Source organism: Microchirus variegatus (assembly GCF_963457635.1).
Source record: "Microchirus variegatus genome assembly, chromosome: 23".
Classification (NCBI taxonomy): Eukaryota; Metazoa; Chordata; class Actinopteri; order Pleuronectiformes; family Soleidae; genus Microchirus; species Microchirus variegatus.
Window position 1 is genome coordinate 2,514,014 of NC_139824.1, and position 23,272 is coordinate 2,537,285.

Sequence of the window (23,272 nt, forward strand, 5' to 3'; positions counted from 1 at the left end):
AAAGGCAACTTTAATGCATCAAACTTTACATATTATCTCTGTTTAATCCCTAAAATGAAGGTAAGGCACCTGAAAATTGAACTGATGAACTTTTGCATGTATTCAGATTTTTAAAAATAGGCGTTTATGCAGCCACTTCTGCAGCAGGAGCAGTCTCAACCTCAGTGGAGGGAATGGGAGAAACGTTATCCTCTGCTGCTGTGTCCTCTACTTCTACTGCTGCTGCTTCTTCTGCTGGTGTCTCCACTATGGCAGTAACTTCTGCAGTGACAGAAGCAGCTTCAGGCTCAGCCTCTTTCTCTGCTGCTGCTTCTTCTGCTGGTGTCTCCACTATGGCAGTAACTTCTGCAGTGACAGAAGCAGCTTCAGGCTCAGCCTCCTTCTCTGCAGGTGCTTCTTCTGCGACTGCTGGAGCCTCCAAAACAATCACCTCTGCAGCATCCTCGGACAAGGCCTCAGCCGTTTCCTCTGCTACTTCCTCTGCAGGAACAGACTCTGCAAAAACTTCAGTGACTTCAGACGTGGCCTCCTGCACCGTGGCCTCAGGTTTAGGAGCTTCTGCCTCTGGTGCTGCTAAGGACACTGCAGATAAAAATGTAAAGAGAAGATGCTTCAGTGTAACCCTGACACTCAAAGCCACTTATAATAGATTAAAAACAAATTTGACTGCAAAATAAAACAGGAGACAAAGAACAGAAAACTAGACAAGGAACTAAAATCCCAAAGTAAAGAGAGAACAACATTCCAAAAAGAATAGTCCAACAATAATCACCTGTAATCCAGGAGTTTTTACATAAATATGCTGTATATTTTCAATATTATTCATATTTTTTAAACTTTAAAGCGGACCTAGACCGGAAGTTCTAAACAAACAGTTCAGCCACTGCTGAGAACGCTGTGTTTTATTGTAATCTCCGGCTCAGCGAGATTTCTGAAAAAACCCGGTCCAGTTACGTAAACACCGGTTCTCCTGAACAGCAGATCGTCCTGCTCCGGGCACTAGTCCGGGCACATCCGGTTGCGTACTTTGAACCGCAGAAGAAGAATAACGTCCGTTGTGGAGGTGTTTCACGAGCGACAGTGTCTTCTGACTCTGGGTCTGACTCCGGGTCAAAGTCATAAAAGGGACTGCGGCGGGGAGTCGTGAAGAAGCTATTTTTAAACATTGTTAAAACAATGTATGATAATGAGTAGCAGTGCATCCACCGTTCCAGAGGGGGGAGCTGCGCTTCTGAGAGCAGGTGTACTGAATAGTACTGATACAGAAAGCACATCATGCGATCTGAGAATATCAAGATTGTAGTACTGTACTATAACAGAAACTTAAACTGTGTGTGTGTGTGTGTGTGCGCATGTTCCTTCTTCACAAAGTTGTTGATGACAGAGTTATTAAAGTCTTCTGACTTGTCCTTCAGTTTACAGAGTCTACAGTTGCTCTGTCCTTTTTCTTATACCACTCTTTTTGAAAAGTACGTATCATTTTCTGTCCCTTCCTTTGGAGAAGGTCCTGTAGCTCAGTCGTGGGTCTCCCCTCTGATAAAAGCTGCCGTTTTTCATCAAATGCCAGCCTTAAGAAATGTTTAAGCCTCTCTTGTAGAGCCATCATTACACCTCCCGCTAAATTGCTGGACATAAAACAGCAAGAGGGCGTGACAGTGTGTTGACAATTCAGGAAGGCAGTGCGAACGTAAATGCAGCACAAACATAGTACAGTAACGTCAATAGGCAGCGTAGCATTGTGCTTTTTGACGTACATTTAAACTATATGGGAAACAGTCCCATACACGGCGAAGAGACAGAAAGGCAGAGCAGGTTTGTGCCTTTGCTCTGTAATAGAACGCTATGGTGAACGGCTTGTGCAGCCGCTGCCTGACCAGAAAACAGCATTGTTGAGTCGCCTTTATTTGACTATGAAAATCACCAAATGCGGACACATTCAAAGTTATCTGAAATTAAAAAATACAACATTTAAAAAACTAATAAAACCTTACATGAACTCAACCTCAAATTTTCCCTGACAGCCTAGGGTAGGCACTCAAAACAGGAGTGATCAATAGCACAGCCAATGTGAAATCAAAAAGTGTTAACATCCAGCTCATTGTTAAAGCAGCAGTGAACCATTTAGGATTAGTGGGACTGACATGGGAAGAAGTCAGTCAAGCCGGGATCTTTCGAGGCCCACATAAATATGGTGTTATATGACAACAACATAGACCGTAAACAGTGAAACATACCAAAAGAAAAATATACTTTCTTCTCTCATCTAATTTCACCAAAAACACAGTTTTGGTCATCATGAAGCGGAATTATGCATCAGGAAGCCAGAAAAGAAAGAAGCGAAAGGAAGAGGAGGATAAGAGCAAAAAGAAAAGACAGTCTCTATATGAAGGTACAGAAGAAACTCAGTCTACTCCAGACAAGACTTTCAGAAGAGTAAGTAAATTAACTAATGGCTGAGACTGCAGAACTCACTCTCTCTCTCCCACTCTCCCTCTCACTCGCCCGCGCTCTCTGCGCACACTGGTTTAAATGAACAAATAAATGCTGATCAAGAGTTTTGTGCAAGCAATTTAAGGTCCCGACTTTTGTCCCAAATATGACAGGCTTCATTCAGTGATAACAAATATATGCTCCATTTCAGCCAGAGCCACTGGCTGCTTCTTTCTGCTGCCTCTGATGCAGCTTTGATGGCTGTGCGTTGGCTCTGGCCCCTAACTCCCAAGTCCCTCAGCAGTTTTGTGGTCGATGTTCCCACAAACCCTCTGCAACCAACCTCCACTGGGCGGACTTCCGCGTTCCAGCCATGGTGTTGTGCTTCAGTGGCTAACTCAACATACCGCAGATGTTTCCGCTCATATGCGTCCTCCATGGAAACCTCCCAAGGTACGGTGAGTTCAATTATGTAGACCTTCTTCAAGGAAGGGGACAAGAGCACCAGGTCAGGCCTCAAGCTGGTGGTGACAATCTCTGAGGGGAAGACCAGCTGTTTGCCAATATCTGCCAGCATCTTCCAGTCACGTGCTAAGCCCAGCTGGCTTCTCTCCGATGGTGTGGAGTTGGTTCTGGCAGCTGAAGCCCCTTCACGAACCAAGGCAGTTTCCCATGAGGTGTTAGGTATTGGTGATGGTTTGTTTCCCCTCCAGTGTGGAAGCAAGGCTCTTCAAGACTTGGTTGTGGCGCCAAGTGTACCGTCCCTGGGTAAGGCTGGTTTTACACCCTGTGAGTATGTGCTGAAGGGAGGCTGGCCTGGAGCAAAGGATGTTTCTTGATGCGGGCTGTGACTCTTCTCTCCAGCTTCTCTACTGTTGAGATGGCACCTCATAGACTGCCAGGGTAGCAGACCAAACTGGAAGCTCCAGGTGTTCAACCTCCCAGGTAATTGGGTGTTTTCAATCGCCTGTAGGCCTGCATTGATATCATTGCGCAGTTGTTTCACCTGGTCTTTGTCTTTCAGGCTTGCATCATAGCACCTTCCAAGGCTTTTGACTGGCTGCTCAGATATAGTGGGGATTGGGTTGTCCCCGATGAAGAACTGTAAATCAGTAAGCACTCCCTTCACCACTGAGATGCTGTGTCACTTAGATGGTTTGATCTTCATACGGGCCAGAAGAAGGCATTCGGGTGGACAATGTGCAATGGCAGCGTTGGAGCTCTCATGCTTGTGATAATTACAGTGAGCCGCATAGCACTCACCAGTAAGTGTCCTGTTCGTGATTTTCCCCTCCGTGGAGACAGACATAACGCTCTGAATACCTTTATATTTTAGTTATTCGGACTGAAAGTAAATACGCTGTTTCTATATGTAACCCTGGATTTCCACTGGACGCGGAACGGCAGCGCCGCGGTCGCTGTTGCAAATCGCTTCCATTCTAATCAATGAGAGCATTTCCACCAGACGCGCTGCGGAGCGTCTCAGCAGCGTCCCAGAAGCGGCTCGCCGCGCCGCAGCGCTATCGATAGGAATCGGTTCTATTTTTTCCGTTGCCGCTGCTGAACCTCGTAAATTCATTTCATGTTCATTCACATCAACATTACGTCGTGGCCTGTGCGACCAGGTCAACAGTCAATTAATCAGAGCGTCTCGGAGAGTCATAATGAACGACGAGAGACTGATTGTTGAAGTGGAGAAACATAAAATCATTTATGACACCAGATCAACAGTTCTTCCACGTAGGAGAATGAAAGAAGCTGTGTTGTTGTTTCCTTTATACACACAGTCTATCGCTGGATCTAGCGGCCGTTCGAGATTATCGCGAGATCTTCCGTGAATACCGCCGGCTCCCAAGGCTCCGCGCCGCTGCCGTAACGCGCCCGGTGGGGATTGCCGCCGGACAGAGGACGAAGCAGAACCGCGCCGCTGCCGTTTCGCGTCCAGTGGAAATCCGGGGTCACAGTGTGAAAGAAGGTTTATATTTAAAGCTCACATAGAGTGGTCCTGTTGCACATGTATGAAAGTAGACCTCTATTATATTACCTCGTTTTAATAGTCAAAAACCTCCTAATTGCTGTAAATGAGCCGATAGAAATCTCTCCTTACTCAAGCTGTCCTCAGCCGCGGTGTTTCAAACTGAAATCTCACACCCAGAAGACAGACTGTCTTGTGATTGGCCAATTGGCCAATAAGTGACATAATTAGCACACCAGCTCTCAGAAGCGCAGCTCCCCCCTCTGGAACAGTGGATGCACTGCTACTCATTATCAAAACATTGTTTTAACAATGTTTAAAAATAGCTTCGTCACGACTCCCCGCCGCAGTCCCTTTTATGACTTTGACCCGTAGTCAGACCCAGATTCAGAAGACACTGTCGCTCGTGAAACACCTCCACAACGGACGTTATTCTTCTTCTGCGGTACAATGCACGCAACCGGATGTTCCCGGACTAGTGCCCGGAGCAGGAGAATCTGCTATTCAGGAGAACCGGTGTTTACGTAACCAGAAGGGTTTTTTCAGAGATCTTACTCAGCCCGAGATTACAATAAAACACAGCGTTCTCAGCAATGGCTGAACTGTTTGTTTTGAACTGTTTGTTTTTAGTGTGTATCTGCGTCATTACCTCGTTTATGAAGATAAACGAGGTAATGACGCAGATACACACTAAAAAACAGAGTTAATTGAAACTTCCTGTCTAGGTCCGCTTTAAATCCAGCTAAATGGGGAGTACGGCATCTGCTGGCATAGTTTGTAACTGCACCTGGGATATGCGGCACGTTACGTGACGTGTGATGTCACACTCAGACCTTGGAAGAGATCAACTGTAGAGGTAATGTTGTCTAAATCTTTTTGAAAACATAAAAAAAAAAAAATTAAGTTTCTATTTTGAAAGACCACACAAAACTCCAGTTTGTATTTGTGTACAGTTTTGTAACTTCTGGGAGAAAAAGGCAGCTAGTCTAAGCTTTTATTTATGCAGGTTATTTTTTGTACAGTAAGTAAGTTTTTATTTGTTTTGAATGAATAAATGTTAACTTTTGTCTTAAGTTTGCCTTTGTGTGATCACATTATCGTATACAAACTGTATTGTTTTGATGCCATAATTTTGATGAATACGTTTTTATAGAAATCTCTAGAAAATTTTATTTATTTCTTCCAGTGCATGGGTTAATTTACCATCCGAGTCTTTTGTGGAATGAATAGTTGTTTTTTCTTTATTTAGTTTAAGTTGGTTTGCTAGGTATCACTGGATTTATTGCCATGTTAAAATTTTTCCAAGGGTAATCTCTCCAGTTAGAACTGTGTTTTTCTTTCTATTTTCTCTATTCTTCTTATTGACCTCCACCAGAAGGTACAGTGGTATGCAAAAGTTTGGGCACCCCTTTAAATTGTCATGATTTTCCTTAATAAATCATTGGTTGTTTGAATAAGAAATTTCTGTTAAATATATCATAAAGGAGACAAACACAGTGATATTTGAGAAGTGAAATCAATTGTATATGATTTACGGAAAGTGTGCAAGGATTAGGCAACAAAATTAGGCATGTGCACAGGTTTAGGCACCCTTGTCATTTTATTGATTTTAATACCTTTAGCACTAACTATTGGAACTCAAAATTGGTTTGGTAACCTCAGTGACACTTGACAATTGTAAGTGTTTCTCCTCTTTGCATCTTCTCTGAAGAGTGACAACATGGGAGCCTCAAAACAACTCTCAAATGACCTGAAAACAATGATTGTTCAACATCATGGTTTAGAGGAAGGATACAGAAAGCTAAAGCACATTTTGTTGCCTAATTTTGTTTAAATAATTCTTACACACTTTCTGTAAATCATATAAACTTTATTTCACTTCTCAAATATCACTGTTTGTCTCCTATATGATATATTTAACAGAAATGGCTTACTCAAACAACCAATGATCTATAAAGGAAAATCATGAAAATTTACAGGGGTGCCCAAACTTTTGCATACCACTGTATATGTATTCACCGAAATACATAGAGAGTTTGTTTGTCTGTCTGTCGGTTAGCAACATAACCCAGATTTGGATTAAATGTCCGCAATGAGACCAGCTCAGCGTGATCCGTACACGCTGAGCTGCCTTGGTGGAGGTCTGCGCTCTCCGAGTGTTTTTATAGTTTGGTTAATGTATCAGGTTTACGCGAGCGGAGCCAATCTTCTTCATTTGCATCGTACAGTGGTTTTGTGTTTAAAAAAAATCCAAATGAATAAAAAATTGGCAAAATATCATCCAGATAATCTTGTGTATGATATGGTTGTATCATATTGTCAGATACTTGCCAACATACAGTGTTGAACAGTGAACAGTGACCCAATGCTTTGGCTGGTTCACTTATAAAGAGACATTTCTGCTACTATAACTTCCTAAATGTTACACACTGTAATTTTAAGTGTTTTATTTAGTGGTAGATTTTCTCTGGTACGCAGCCATACTGTTTGAGTCCATGTGCATTATCAGCTTCCCTTTATTTCACAAGACAGTGCGGTGTCGTGTGTGTGCATGTGTGTGTGTGTGTAACTGACCCGTTGTTGCAGAATCCATATCAGCCAGGCTGTCCTCATAACTTGTACTTTCACCACTCACAGTCTTGTAAGCCTAAAAAGAAGGAGGTCAGACGTGGGCTTGTAACATTCCGTCACAAACCGAATGATAACTCAAAATATCAAACAGAGTTTCAAAGTTCACACATTGTTGATAAAGTCCATCTGCTCGACACGACTGCATCACCCAGCGATATTCCTGCTCTGCACATGGGAAGTGATTTGTTTTATGTCAAAGACAGAGGAGGCAAAGGAGCAACAAAAATAATGTAACATCATTTTTGTTATCAAAAAAAAAAGAGATGGAGGGAAAAGAAAAGTGGCGCTGTCTAAAAGACAGATTTTTGTTTCTGGGGTGCTTTGGTAAGTTCTCTGTCTATATGTCTTGTAACATCACATTCCTTGTCCAGACTGCATCAAGGAATCTTGGAGCTGCATGGTGAACAGTGATAAACAGTGGAAAGTGTCCACAACACTGCTAGTAATTATGACTTGACCTTTGTTCTGTAGGCCTAGTTTACTTAAATCATGCAATGCAGGGCATGAAACAGTTAGTTACTCAAAAAAGTAATTAGTTACTGGTTACTGCTGTAAATTGTTATGCAATTACTTTACTAGTTACTGGATTTGAAAAGTAACTTCACTACTTACTTACTTTACTTTCCCGTTTCTTAATGTACCGTGTAGATATATGGACAAACATCACTTAGCCTGCCCACATAGTGTTTATTTTATAATGTAAACATAATGGCATGTAAAACCATATGATCCAAAACACACTGGATCAGTTCTGCTCAGTTTTATCCACACATCCAACACAGAAACACAGACAAAGTCACGTGGAGCTCAAACCAAGAGATGAAATGTTCTTCAGACACAAGTACAGACTCATATTTGAATATCACCATTGCAAATCAGCACAGAATGTGTGTGATATTGACAGTTTAAACTTAAACAAACCTAAAAATTAAATTTAAAAATGTTGGATGCTCACATAGATGACTGCAGCAGTGAGTCCTCCTCCACAAAGAAGAAAATATGTCATGGTGGTGGAGCCACCCGGGAGCCCAAAGGCCATGTGTCGCACTGAAGCTGCAGGCATGAAAAAAAATTGACATTTTAAAAACAGATCTAAAACTTGAAAAATGTTGTTTCCTGATGGAACGCAGCACATTTACTTTATACACAAGAATCATAAAGAACCATAGATATAAACCTTCAGTGAAACAATTTAGTGGCATCTGAATGTTTGAGTTGGCAGAAGGATAAACAATTGTAGTCATGTGTCCATCTCTTAAATCCAGTGACACAATAAAGCTGAGCGGGTATAAAGATTTAACCACCGCCAAACTAAACACTAAATGCTCCCTTTAGGAATAAAAGGTCCAGTAAAGAGAAAAAAAAGCCACAGTGTGTCTGCTGCCCTCTTGTGGTTAAACAGGAATCTAGGGCAATAATTTTGTTCCTTTATTATTCAATCAAAAAGAATATATTTGAAGTCTTGTATAAAGTACCTCAAAGTGATACTTGAGTGAAAGTACAAAGATCCAAAAGTATCCGACCAGAAAATTACTTTGGTAGAAGTTGAAGTCACTTTTTATAGTAATTTAAGTCTTAAGTATATGACATTTACTGTACTTAAGTATCAAAAGTAATTTTCTAACTGATATAAAATGTACCCGATTTGTAAGTAAAAGTAATTAAAAAGTGAGGAGTTAGGATTGAGTCAGGGTAGCTCTGTTCAACTAGAAGGTTGTGGCTTCAATTTCTGGCTCTGCTGGTATGTACTAACTAACTAACCCTTAACCCCATGTTGCAGAGTGTGAATGGGTGGAAACTGTTGTGCAAAGCAGCTCAAGCCTAGAAAAGCTCTATACAAATACAGACTATTACACAACTCTTCTTCTTCTGATTTTTGTGTTAACAAAACAAAGTAACAAAGACAATTTTTATAAATGTAACATTTCCTGGCAGTGAAGGTTACGGCCCAATGAAGATGTGACTTGAAACAGAGACAGTGGGCAGTCATAGCAGAGTTTTTTTTTTTTTAAATACAAGTGACATGACTTGTATTTAAAACAGGACATTCTGCAGTCTACCTGAATTAATTCCAGTTCAGCAGCATCATTCTGTCGAGCCAAACATATTCCCAACAGGAAATGAAATGGGCAGTTTGCCCTCAGTCTAAATTCTCCATGTTGAAACAACAAAGTAAAGGATGATCTGTGAAGGAACGCATGAAAACAGAAAGCAAATCTCCCTCTGCTGCTCACACGCAAGTCTCCTCTCCAAATAAACAGTGCATTCCAAATGTAAACAGATTTATGTCATGATTCACAAAAAGTAATTTTCTAATATAGAAGGATGAAAAATATTTCAATAATTTCAATATTTCATGCCAATAATACAGCTTTGATTGCATGCAGTCCATGGTCTGCATCTCTCCAGTCATTCCAGGATCTTGTGAATATATATATAATATTATATAAAATAATAATTATCTTATTTAAGATTATTGTTGTTTTTTGTTTTTTTTTAACATGTAACATTATACCACTTTATAAATTTGTTTTAGTAACCAAGTGATTTAAAAAAAACAAAAAAACACACATTTTCATAACGTTATTTTTTAGTGACCAAATTACTTAATTTTGTCATTTTAGTAATTTTTGGCACAAAAACATTTAGTCATTTTTTTTTCTAACATTACAAAATGTGAAATGTGGATGTACAAGTACACGCAAGTGAAATGACTTTGCAATGTGACAAATAAAAAACCTTGAATCTTGAAGCTCTGCCTATTATTGTTTGTGCACAAATAAATGTAAAGTACAAACAGAAAGCTGAGCTAGTTCACATACTTACAACCAGAATCCTTTTAGAATATTCTTACACATTTTCTCAATAATTATGTGTATTATTTTGGTCATTATAATCATGCTTGACAATAAATCCTGTAAAAGTTGTGACTTCTCTACAGAAACATGCATCAAACTTCAGAAATATAAGAAATTAAAAGCCATCCATTGAAATTCAAACAGTTCTGTGATCATTTCTCTTATAGCCAGTGTCTAGAACTTCATGTTCCCAAAGCTGGACACACCCCCTCTTCTCCTCTGCAGCTCCAGGCTTCACAGGAGAAAACCACAAACCCACTCCTCACTAAAAACACTCAAACTACTAAAAATAACCATCACAATATTAAGAGTGAAAGGGTTAGAGGAAGACAAACAGGGGAGTGAGGGTGAACACTAATTCATAGGTTTACACATTTACTGCTACTGCTACGTTGTTGTTGTTTTTTCATTTAAATATGATCAGTAGTTTTAAGTTGACATTTAGCATTTAAAGCAATTAAAACAATCATAATCACCATTACTGCACGTTGGATTGAAAGACCTCCGTGTCAACGGTGTGACTCTCTGCAGCAGCCGTCTGCAGAACATCTTTAGCCGGTCAGTGTGAGACAGAACACACGCTGCAGAGACGGAGAGAAGGTGGGGATGTGAGCACGCGAGGAGCAGCAGCTTTTAAACGTGAGTGACTGGGGACAAGGAAGAGGAGGAGGAAGAGGAGGAGCAAGAGGAGGAGGAAGAGGAGGAGCAAGAGGAGGAGGAAGAGGAGGAGCAAGAGGAGGAGTCACAGTTCTTTCCCATGCTGCTGGAGGGCTTTTATAAATCTTTATATTATGTATTTTTAGTTCATGGAGTTTCATGTTTGAAAAACATTCCTAAAGGTCATAAAAAGCCCAGACAAGTCTTATTTCTCAGAGTGACGTCACAGCTGTGTACGAGCACAGCCAAGCGCGGTCATGTGGCGTCTCGGGAACAGCGCTGCTGTCAGTGAACCGAACGACATGAAAACTTTATGAGAAATGTGAATAAATGAAGACAATGAGGGGGTTTCATTTACATTTTTAAAATATTATGACAAAGCAGGTTTTAGTTGTTTATTCTGCGCTCATTAACATTTATTATAAAACGTATTATCGATGTATTAACGAGCTGCTGTGTGGATTCATTGAGGAGAGGAGACTGACATGCTGCACTTTATCACTGTGTTCAGTCCCGGACATCGTGACACTGATGACGGTGTGGACTGTGGAGCTGTGACCGACAGAAACAACTTGATTCCTGTAACACATATAAAGTAATAGTCACGGTCCTAACCCAAATAAACCATTTGTATTGATCGTTTTAATCTTTAACTACGTCATTGTATTTTTCAGCTTACTATATTCACTTCGCTATCGTTGGTTTTGCATTTATTTACAAATCCATGGTTTAAAGCCGAAGTTAACGTGACGGCGGTATTCATGAAATCCGATAGCACACGTCATTAGCGTACTCCCATCATGCCTTTCGCTGTTCATGTACGCACCGAGCAAGTCGATAACGTGGACGGCTCGCTCACATAGCCAGAGGAATTATGGTAGTGACACTAGTGCGCATGCTCTATGGGCCCCGTAACCCGGAAATAAACGCGGAAGTCAAAAACTTTTTTGGCATATGCGCTGGGTGAGCAGCTTCATAGGAATGAACGGAAGCGAAGGGGAGGTGCTCTATCCAGTTCATATTATACATCTATGGATGTCCACCATGGATACATCCATGATGTCCACTCAGAAAAAGAGCCAGACACCTACAGGCGATAAAACGCTCTGGATCACAGTTTCCAAAAAATGTTCAAAAGTGAAAATAATGATGTGTTTTTTATGTTGCTGAGGAACTTATTTTGAATTATTTTTTAAATTTAACATGTCCATAAAATGTCACCTGAATAAACATAAAATGTTGGCCTGTGTTTCGCTAATTTAAAAAAGACGACGAGTTTGATCCCACATAGAGAAAATATGTTGGTGCGCACCAAATGCTGTGGTTCAGTTCATTTGTGTAGGTGTGAATGTAATCTCGGTAGTTTGGTGAGCACCAAATCAACTGGTCCAAGACCTGACGGGGTGGTCTCAGACCACTTTATCTGCCCTACTTTGGTACGGTTCCTCTGGTGTGAAAGCAACCAAACCAAATGGGACGAAACGGTCTAGTTTAATGCATTATGGCGGCAGCCGTTAGTGACGTGCTGGTGGAAATCATGGGTTAGTCCGGTTCGGGTGCCGATGGTCTTCATGGTCTATTTTGGATCGTTTAGAACTCTGGACATGTGAACGCAAACTGTACTCACGTCTGTTTGCTACATGTTAAAACTTTTCTGACTGGTGAGACCAAAGCAATCCAACTGTAGGTGTGAAAGCGCCCTAATTGATCAATAAATGATAACTGTTGCAGCCTGATCTCACAAAACTAAGAGCAACAACTCATCTGGAATATACCACGGAGTATCTGCAACACATATTTAGATTAAAGTCGAAATGTCGAGATTAAACTTGAAATAAGAATAAAGTTGAAATATTATGCCGACTTTAATCTCGACATGTCATCACTAAAGAAGGAGACTTTACGTCATTGATCTTGTAAGCTACCGCTTCCCGTGATAATACAGAGCAGAAAAAACTGCAGCTGTGGAGCAGTTGCTTTCTCTCTGAATTAGTTTTCAGTGTTGAGAATACAGACAAGGTCGAGATTAAAGTCGACATGATATTTCAACTTTATTCTCGACATTTCGATTTTAATGCCGACCACGTCGACTTTAATCTCGTCATGGTAAACAAAAGAAAATGTCTCCATGTGTGGCCCTAATACTCCTTAGTAGGAATAAAAGGTCCAGTAAGGTAAAGAGAAAAAAAGCCATAGTGTGTCTGCTGCCCTCTTGTGGTTAAACAGGAATCTAGGGCGATAATTTTGTTCCTTTATTATTCATCCATCCATCCATCCATTATCTACCGCTTTTTCCTCCACCAGAGGGTCACGGGGGGTGCTGTGCCTATCTCAGCAGACATTGGGCGATAGGCGGGGTACACCCTGGACAGTTCGCCAGTCCATCGCAGGGCCACATATAGAGACAAACAACCATTCACTCACACACTCACACCTACGGTCAATTTAGAGTGACCAATTCACCTAATCCCCATATCGCATGTTTTTGGACTGTGGGAGGAAGCCGGAGAACCCGGAGAAAACCCACGCACACACGGGGAGAACATGCAAACTCCTTGCAGCAAGGCCCTTGTTCCGAAGTTGTTCCAAACGGGGCTCGAACCCAGGAACCCGGGTCTTCTTGCTGCAAAGGCAAGAGTGCTAACCACTACACCAACCGTGGGCCCCCCTTTATTATTCAATCAAATGTATTTATTTTTAGATCAAAACAGAGCAGGTTGCAATTGAAAACAAAATGAGAGAACATATTTCTTCCACTTCAATCAAAACTAATGTTTGTAAGTAAAAACATACGACCATTTTGCTTAAAAATCAGTCGTCTTTGCTTTCAAGTTAAAAACCTTTGCTTGCAAATCAATACTCTTTGCTCACACACTAATCACACACTAACTAAACATGCATGGAGATAATATGATATTAAACATATGAACATTTATCAGCCTCTGGCCCCCTGGGTAAGGAGGGGTGTGTCTCAGCATAGAGGTCAAAGGTCTCCCAGACATTATCAACTTTGTACAGACACGCACGACTTCAGAAGACACTAAATTCAGAATTAAATACATTTTGAGGAGACTTACTCTGACCGTGACTATAATTACTACTTGTCTAATCCTAACCCTGACCTCAACCTAACCTTAAAACATATCTTCTCATTAAAATGTAGTCATTTACATTATGGGGGCTTGCTTTTTGTCCCCATAAGGAAGACACGTCCCCATAATGTGACTGTTTAAACAGATTTAGTAATATTTGGACACACAGCATGTATATACAGTGTACATGTTGTATTTTTGTTTTTAAGACAAAGTTAGATAAAATAACTACTATGACACTTTACTTTGTCTCCTCCTACACTCATGCTCTTTCCTGAGTGAAGCGACAAACATTTACCACTGAGCTGGGGAATGTTGCAACAATGTGTGACACACACACACACACACACACACACACACACACACACACACATACACACACACACACACACACACACACACACACACACACACACACACACACACACACACACACACATGCACACACATACACACACACACACACACAGTGCTGTTTCCTGCACCGTGGAACATCAGAGCTGTTCCCTCATCATGTGATGAACTCTGAGTCATTGATTGGAAACGAAATTACTACGCACACATTTTCTTTGACCACACAGTCACTGCACAAGACCGGTGCATGACTGCTGTGGTGTTTTAATGTTTGGACACGGAGACACCATTAAAAACCAGCCTGGGTGACCAACACTGCCTTAAAGTGACAACAGTGATTCCCAAACACAGATGGGTTTTTGGGGTTTCCCAAACCAACATTTTAATAAATATCTAGGTGTGTGCATACAGTGGACTTTTGATGAATTTACCAAACATGTCAAGGAAATGATTTGTTAATGATAACAAAGTTAATGTACAGTCACACAGGATTTAATCCTCATGGAGTCACCTCTGTTATCAAACAAACATCTAAAGAATTATTAGATATATACATGTGAAGAGCAAATTTGTGTATAACGTAGCAACTAATTGACTGTAAATTAGTTGGTACGTTATACACAAATTCTTTAGATGTTTGTTTGATAACAGAGGTGACTGTGCACCAACAAAATAACAGCTCCTGTCAGTGCACGCCCTGGTTTCACAAATAATCATGTGTGTAAATAACAGGTTTTTTTTAAGCGCAAAGGTGGATTACCACTTATTATATGACATACAGTCCCTTTAAAACCCCTGTGACATTATGGTAATGGTTTGTATTTATATAGCGCTTTTCTAGTCTTGATGCCCAAGGACAGATCACATATCAGCACGTAGACTACCGGAGCCGGGAAACAAACCCACGACCTTGGAGTTGAAAGACGACTGGCTCTACCACTGAGCTACCGTCGCCCGTCTCACGGCACACGAAAACCAAAGCCTGTCTTTTTCTACATCAAATGCACATTTAACAATGCACATGCAGAGTGTCATCAGTCCTCACATCACCATCTCTGTTTATTCAACCATCTCCATCATGTCCAATGATGGTGGACAGAGAAGAATAAGGTCAGATTGAGAGCGATTTCACCCGCAATACATTAAAAAACGGAGTTTGTTTCTGGGGAAAAAACACATGCTGTCGCCACTGGACTCAAAGATCATGTGGTTCTGAGCCTTCAGTGAAAAATGTCTTTATTTATATTTTGTAACTATTGTAAAGAATAAGATCACAAACACTTTAAACAGTCTTGTGTGTGATCAGCTGACAGCGACTGTGTTTAATATGTGAAAGTTGAGTCCAAAAATTTACATTTTCAACAGGATGAGGAAAAGTCACATGGTTAAATCAACAGAGTCTAATGTTTCCATCTTCCTCTCAGCAGCAGGTCCACAGCTCTTTCTCCGGTTTCCTCTTGTTCAGGACATTAAAGGAGCCGCTGTGCGGCACGGCATTCACCATCGACGGCCTCTTCTGACGCTTGAGTTTAGCAGCGATGGCCATGACGATGTCCTCCACCTTATCCTGCTGATATGAAACCTCCCTGTCACCTCGCTGTCTGTTCACACGCTTGAGTGGCGGGTTCTTGGCTGACGTCTCGAAAAACATCATGCTGTGGTCCTTGGCAAAGCTCAGCGCCCTCTCCTGGCTCACCTGACCATCGGTTTGCCTGGAGTCACGGAGGTCGCTCTTGTTTCCCACCAGGAATCTGTGAGGAGAGACAGAATATCACAAAGAAGTAACCAATCTAAGGCTGCAGCTAACAGTCTCATAATTAAATAATCTGTAGTAAATGTTGAAAGACCTCAAAACTATGATGTTCTCAAATATCTTGTTCTGTGCAAAAACCAGTTTTAACAGTTTTTGTTGTATGAGGGATTATCCACTTAAAAAAAAAAAAAATCAGTGAATTAGTTTTAACTCAATCACACAACTGTCAGGAGCAAAGAGTCTTGCTATAGGTATTCAAACCCTGGACCTTCTGATTGAAGGACGACTCCCTCTACCACAGACCCACCATACTCTTGCCACCTCCACAAATGTTCATTGCACTTCTACTTGACAATTTAAGGCCCATCCGTCAGAAAAGACCACTATGTTAGAGAGAAGCTTTACAAATGTAGAGGCCTACATGAGTCCAGAGAAAATTAGAACAAAGGAAGATGGAAGAAGAACCCTCGGCTGATTCTACAGCTGGAAACATGATGGCATGAGGAGAATGAAAACTCCAGGAGACTTAAGATGGACATGAACCCACCAAGAAAAGAAAATCCCCAGCAAATCAGTAAATTGAAAGTGAGCCAAATTAAGGCTTGTTGCCTTGGTAACACCAACATGCAGTACAGCTGGTGCAGGTACCTGGGGATTTCCTGTCCGACGGAGTTCTGCCTGCACTCTTCCACCCAGGATGTCAGGCAGCTGAAGCTGGCGGGGAAGGTGACATCGTAAATAAAGAGCACGGCATGGACGTTACGATAGTAGTGCTGCACCATGGACTTGCGGAAGCGCTCCTGTCCTGCTGTGTCCCAGAGCTGGAGCTGATGGTGAGGAGGGTGAGTGACAACCTTAATATCAACATGTGTAATTTCACAAACACTGCTCCAACTGAGATACATGTAAATTGTTCCTCATGCTAATTTTGTTGGGCGAGATGATAGTTTTGGTTTTGTTTTAAAATGGCAGCCAAGTACACTTCACTTAAAGGTGCAGTGTGTAACATTTAGGAAGAATGTTTTGCAGGGGAAACTCATTTCAGGTCCAGTTACATAAATTCTGCAAACAAACAACTAAACCAAGAAAACACAATAACCATGTAAAACTGAAATGCTATAATAGTGTTTTTAATCACAGTATATATGTACAACTGAAAATGGTCTATATCGCTGAGAAAATAACACACAATGACCAGCTCTTTATGTCAGGGTCAGTTGAAGCCGAGTTTCATGCTCTGAGAATAAGAAAAATTGATCCTGATAAACAGCCGATACGAAACGCATGCGTTCTAATCTCTTTCTCGTGCAAGTTTAGTACTAAAATGTAAATACAACACAGTACATACAGTTGTGCTCATAAGTTTACATACCCTGGCAGAATTTATGACTTCTTAACCATTTTTCAGAGAATATGAATGATAACACAAACATTTTTCTTTCACTCATGGTTAGTGTTTGGCTGAAGCCATTTATTGTCAAACGACTGTTTACTCATTTTTTAAAATCATAATGACAACACAAACTACCCAAAAGTTTACATACCCCAGTTCTTAGTAGCGTGTATTGTCCCCTTTAACATCAATGCCAGCTTGAAGTCATTTGTGGTAGATGTGGATGAGGCTCTTTATCTTCTCAGATGGTAAAAAGCCTCCAGTTCCTGTAAATTCTTGGACTGTCTTGTATAAACTGCATGTTTGACGTCTTCCCAGCTCAATGATATTGAGGTCAGGAGACTGAGATGTTCTCTCCAGAACCTTCACTTTATTTTGCTGTAGCCAATGACAGGTTGACTTGGCCTTGTGTTTTGGATCATTGTCGTGTTGGAATGCCCATGTACGTACGTCCCATGTGCAGCTTCCGGGCTGATGAGTGTGAATTTTCCTCCAGTATTTTTTTGACAGACCAAATGTCCTGTGCCTTTGTAGCTCACAAATCCCCCAAACATCAGCGATCCACCAAGTGTTTCACAGGAGGAATGGTGTACTTTTCATCATAGGCCTTGTTGACTCCTCTCCAAATGTAGTGTTTAAGGTTGTGGCCAAAAAGTTACATTTTGGTCTCCATCACTCCATGACTTTGTGCCAGATGGTTTGAGGCTTGTTGAGTGAATTTGGAGTTTACATATGAAGTCAATGCAGAGAGGCAAGAAGAAGTGAATTTTGTGCCGGCTGACGTGACACAAGTTGTGTGAATGGCGCCACCTGTTATCATCATTGAGATTCTCTGGATAACGACACGTACTTGCCAGGAGCCAAGCTTGCTGTGACATTTATGTAGTAATGGCTTACTTCTGGCAACTCAACCATGCAGACCATCTTTGTTTGTGCCTCCTTATTGTGCATCTTGTCCTGCGCATTTTGTCCTATCCTGTCTTTCACCGGAAGTTATTTGTGGGTTTTTCTTTCCATCCCGAACAGTTTTCATAGCAGCTGTGGCTGAAGTTATAGTTGGTCTACCTGACCGTAGTTTGGTTTCAACAGAACCCCTCATTTTCCACTTCTTAATTAGAGTTTTAACACTGCTGATTGGCATTCTCAATTCCTTTTGGGTCTTTCGACAATCGGACCCCCTCCCCCAAGCCACCTAGCTGGGGTTTATCAAGCCCCAGGTGTCCAGGTAACGCGACCCTACTTGCCATGCCTCTCCCCTCCTGATCCACAGCCACCTTGACGCCACTTCTGCTGCGTCAGTGGCTAACTTGATGGCCCTTCTCTGGATGGTCCCTGTAAAGCCCAGCATTTTTTAAACCCAGCAGAGGGATTGTCCCACAAATCCCCGGCATCCCACTTCGATGGGTTGGCATCTTGCCCACCAACGATTGCTCAACACTCCTCCACTAGTTCAGCATACTTTGCCCTCTTTCTTTCGTTGGCCTCCTCCATATGGTCCTCCAAAGCACAGTGAGCTCCAAGAGAATCACTTGCTTTGAAGCTACTGAGGTAAGAACAATGTCTGGCCTTAACTTTGTCTTGGCGATCACTTCGGGGAACTTCATCTGCTTCCCCAGATCAACTGCCATCTCTGAATCGTGTGCCGCTGCCAACAAGCCAGAGGAGATGTTCCGGGCCACTGCTGTAGACTTCTCCCCAGCTCTGATACAATTGATGGTGTTCTTTACAGGACGAAGGCTCTTGCTGAGGCTGATCCCACTGCAGATGGAATCCGCTATGGTTTTCAGGACCTGGTCATGTCGCCCAAGGCTTTTGTGCAGCAGCTCAAAGTGCTCAAATGTGCTCAAAGGTTCCTCTCCTCTGGCAAAGGGGGCAAGCTGGTGTCTCCACCTTCCCCCAGACGAAGAGGTTGGATGGACTTGGCAACATGTCGTGGACCGCAGCGATCAATAATTTTATCTGATGGGGTTCAGCTTTCCTCAGCTTGGTCCGTGACCTTGCACTCTGCAGCTTGCTCCCATCTCGTCCAGGCTCCCTGCTCCCGCATTCCCACCATCTGGCCGGCTCGCTTCTCCTCAACACCTGCTTGCACCTCCGCAAGGTTCAGCAACCTCCTCTCTGTCCCCTGCGCCTTGTCGTAGCAAGGTGCTTTGCTGCTGCAGAGGCAAGCTCTTCCCTGTGTCACTGTGCCCACCAACACCCTTTGCCTTAACCTCCCGATACTGTAGCAGCACCATGAACTCCTCGCTCCTTGGGTGCGAGTCTATATATTTAATAAAATGGAAATCTGCTTTTAATCTCATAAATCTGCAACTTTTTCTCGTATATTTGACACTTTCAATCTTGTAAATCTGCGACTCCAAGCTGTCACTCAAAAAACAGCAGAGAGCTTCCTAAGGCCCACCCACTCTAAGCATTGTTTTCTTGTTGCTCGATTTGCTCGGGGTGCACAAGTTACAAATCCTTTTGCACCACCTCGCGAGGTGAAAACAACAGCTGAAACTCATAGAAGCAGATTCAAGCACTTGTATCAATTGACTTGTAGTCGTGCAAGAAAATGCTCAATGATCATAGCGATCTATAGAATTTTATTAATGAGAAAATATTTCACAGACAACTTCACAACTTCTGATGCATTAGTTCACATTTGGGTTTACAAAACAGCTGATCCGTGATCCGTACGGCTCACCCCCCACGGTTCGTCACACACGTGAACTGTGGCTCTGTTTTAGTCTGAAATGCAGTGACTGGTTGAAAACACTGGTTATTATATGTTCATGTGAAAGCCACATTTTTAATCTCTTTGTATCGTCTACAGTCTATGGAAACAATTGTGACAGCATGGTGGGGAGCAAAAAAAAGGACGCTCAGCAACAACTTCTCCCCGCGTCATTTAAGCAGCCCTTTCCCGCAGGCTCAGACCGGGCCAAAGCCATTACTGACGCTATTGGGGTGTTTATAGCTGCACATATGAGGCCATACTATGTTGTGGAGAAAAAAGGCTTTAAAAATATGATAAAGGTGTTTGAGCCACAGTATGAAATACCCTCCCACACCCGCTTCACTATGAAGATCGTCTCCACGATGGAGCGGCCCATATTTATTAAAGTCCAAATATTTTTAAATTAATCAACTTTTGTGTTTCGTGTTTTCCCCCTCTATGTGGAGGAGGTGGTACAGGCCATGACAAGACGAGGAAGAGGAAATAAATGAGGATGCACTCAGTGTGCGCGTGCACACACACTTTTTTAATTATTCAAATTTGGCAAAGTGATTAGTAACACATTTTCCTGTTGCGTGACAAAGTCAGAAGAGATATTTTTTTCTTTGTGTCACTCCTGCCACAGAGAATCACACATATTAGTTGTCACTTGTACCTAATAAAGTGGCCAATAAGTGTTTAATACAGAAACAGGTATTGTTTGGAGAAACACAAGAAGCAGAAGCAAACTAGTTCAGGCCCATCTTCATAATTTCAATAATGTACATTCTTACTACATAATGCTTACTTTAAATATATATATATATTTATATATATCATTAGGGGTCCTCTGTACCTAATAAAGTGGCCCATTAATAGATTATACAGGACAAAAACACATGTTGGAGGGGAAACACTAGACGCAGTGGTTTTTACAAGAGGCAGATTTATTCCCAAGAAGATAATTTGCTCTCTCATCATCCTCCTCTTCCTCACATATTATGATTGTGATTTGTTTCATTTTCTACAATTCCTCAGCTCCACTCAGATCACATACCCTGGTACAGTCGAACAGTATTTCTGATTTTCCTCCCAGTACCACCAGAGAAAAATTAAGCGTACCATTGGGAAAATGGAATCTGCAAGAGGAAGCAAAAACAAACAAAAAATTTAAAAAAACAAAACTGATGTACCTTTATTTTTTCTCCATCAACATCCAACGCTCTCTCGCGGAAGTCCACGCCAATGGTGGCCTCCACTCTGCTGGGGAACTGTCCGGCGCAGAGTCGGTGTGCGAGGCACGTCTTCCCCACACCGGATTCTCCGATCACCAGCACTTTAAAGGTGCGACAGCGGCTCAGCTGTGAGGACACGCTGCCCACGGAGCTGGAGAACTCCAGAGAAGACTCCATCCTCCACGCTGAGATCACTGGTCAGACGGGACCTCCGTGACAAACGTCTTTCCACGGACGCAGCGGTGGCGCTACTGGCGTAAACAAACTCAGACAAACCACTGACGCAACTTTTCCGCCCTGATGAAACTCGAGCGAGGGCGGAGAATTGACCAATGACGAGCAGCAAGCTCTGCTTTTCACTCACTGACCACTTTATTCGCTACAGAGAGGACATTAAAGTGGCACACAGGTATGGAAGCAAATGTGTGCCATTATCCAAATTAAAATGCATTCACAGAAATGAGGTGACTCATAAATAAAATGAAAAATCAATATTTCATTTTCAAATTCAAGACTGCTCATTCTGTGACTTAATTAAAATGATAAAGAAAAAGACATTTAAGATGTAATTTTCAAAACATCCTCCTGCAAAAAGGGAACAAGATCATCATCATCATTATCATCATCATCATTTGAGCTCAGCTCAGACTTAAACCTGCATGTTCTTCTGTCCTAACTCTGCTGTCTGCTAAACATCAGCTATTTAGTCAAATAAATCACACTGTTATAAAGTTTATTCATGCCACTGAAACTACACACATTGTATAACATGTTTTATTTGGTCTTATAATACACTGGAGTGTAAAGGGAGAAGATGGAGAAATATCTTGTGAGTAGCTGTGCTCTCCATGTTTCAGGCTGATCAAATGTCATACAGTTCACTCCTAAAACAGTGTTGACTCAGTTTATAGCACAGTGTGATTTGTTTGACTAAATAGCTGATGTTACATTAGATAAACCTATCTGATGTGAGCTGTCAAAGACACTTAGAAGATGACAGCAGAGTTAGGCCAGAAGAACATGCAGGTCTAAGTCTGAGCTGAGCTCAAATGATGATGATGATGATGATGATGATGATATGATACAGTGATGAAGTTCAAAAACGAGCACTGGTGGTGCGGTGACTGTGTGGTAAGTGAAGCCAGGTCTACTGAAGGGTGTTTGTTAAGAAGACACCACATGACTCTTTACTTTTTCAATAGTCCTTATTTATTGCTACACATCAACACATCCTCTTCCCTCCATGGAGGTATGGGTGGTTCTGAAATGATAAAAACATACAGATAAAACACATGGTTTAAACAGGCATAAAAGGTTTCAAATAAACCATCTATCTATCTATCTATCTATCTATCTATCTATCTATCTATCTATCTATCTATCTATCTATCTTCTTTCTTTCTTTCTTTCTTTCTTTCTTTCTTTCTTTCAAGCCGTGTCAGTCTTGACTGTGGGTGATGGGGACCTCTGTTGGTGCTCTTTATTTAGGCAGGTTAAAAGTTTTCAACAATATGAATTCACACACTCAGTTAAAATAATTATAGCCTACGTCTCCTTCTTCCAAACAACCAGCTGTTATAGCTTCACTAACTAAAAATAAATGTACTACATACCGGTGTATAACGAGAACGGTATAAAATGTATGAAAATAAGTTAGCGCGCTTTTATTTTGAAGTTTTTATGCCTCACTTCTGCATCCGGTATCACCGCCGTGATATTGATAATTAAGAAACGAAAAACGAAAAAAAGGAATTTGCAAAAACCAAAATCAGGCCGTTTATTTGAATTTGGTTTTCTCGTTTTTCGTTTTTTCGTTTTGAACCAAAAACGAGAAAACAGAGAGAAAAACGTGGTTTTTCGTTTTTGGTTCATTGGTTTCAATAACAAAAAAAAAACGATCAAAACGTACACGGACTCTTTTCCACTTGACTTCTGTCTAAAAGTGCATTTGTCAAATGCAAATGACTTAATTACTGAATTGATCACAACACAATATTACTAAATGGAAGAGTTTATAACAGAGGGAACAAAACTGAACTTGAGTGTGAATAAGAAAACCCTTAATTAAATAATAAAAACATTCAATAATTACTATGCATCTAAAGATATACAGTATATTATTATATTACTGTATTTTGCCCTGGGACGACAATACAATACTTCCATAGATGTGTACATGACCTGTCATGAGCC

At 41.4% G+C, this 23,272-nt stretch overlaps 2 protein-coding genes across 2 annotated transcripts; both read right to left on the reverse strand.

Annotated features, from left to right (window-relative positions):
* Window positions 1-10,520, reverse strand: LOC310943796 (uncharacterized protein). The gene is made up of 4 exons (XM_083909457.1): window positions 10,371-10,520; window positions 7,992-8,089; window positions 6,980-7,052; window positions 1-582 (listed from the first exon to the last, which is right to left on the reverse strand). The coding sequence occupies exons 1-4, from the start codon at window positions 10,441-10,443 to the stop codon at window positions 125-127; spliced, it is 702 nt and encodes a 233-aa protein (XP_083765583.1). The 5' UTR covers window positions 10,444-10,520; the 3' UTR covers window positions 1-124.
* Window positions 10,521-15,216: 4,696 nt separating this feature from the next.
* Window positions 15,217-21,316, reverse strand: LOC310943795 (ras-related protein Rab-33B-like). The gene is made up of 3 exons (XM_083909456.1): window positions 21,038-21,316; window positions 16,399-16,577; window positions 15,217-15,748 (listed from the first exon to the last, which is right to left on the reverse strand). Exons 1-3 carry the CDS (start codon window positions 21,254-21,256, stop codon window positions 15,418-15,420), a joined length of 729 nt encoding a protein of 242 aa, XP_083765582.1. The 5' UTR covers window positions 21,257-21,316; the 3' UTR covers window positions 15,217-15,417.
* Between the last annotated feature and the right edge of the window lie 1,956 nt (window positions 21,317-23,272).

Bases quoted from the DNA above. Each gene is read 5' to 3' on its own strand.
- LOC310943796 (XM_083909457.1), bottom strand. From the start codon at position 10,443: ATGTTCTGCAGACGGCTGCTGCAGAGAGTCACACCGTTGACACGGAGG. The intron at 7,053-7,991 runs GTGAGCATCCAA...CCTTCTTTTTAG, and splicing joins TCACTGCTGCAGTCATCTAT to GCTTACAAGACTGTGAGTGG. The intron at 583-6,979 runs GTCAGTTACACA...TTTTATCTGCAG, and splicing joins TATGGATTCTGCAACAACGG to TGTCCTTAGCAGCACCAGAG.
- LOC310943795 (XM_083909456.1), bottom strand. From the start codon at position 21,256: ATGGAGTCTTCTCTGGAGTTCTCCAGCTCCGTGGGCAGCGTGTCCTCA. The intron at 16,578-21,037 runs GTACATCAGTTT...CCTCACCATCAG, and splicing joins TTGATGGAGAAAAAATAAAG to CTCCAGCTCTGGGACACAGC. The intron at 15,749-16,398 runs GTACCTGCACCA...CTCTCCTCACAG, and splicing joins GTCGGACAGGAAATCCCCAG to ATTCCTGGTGGGAAACAAGA.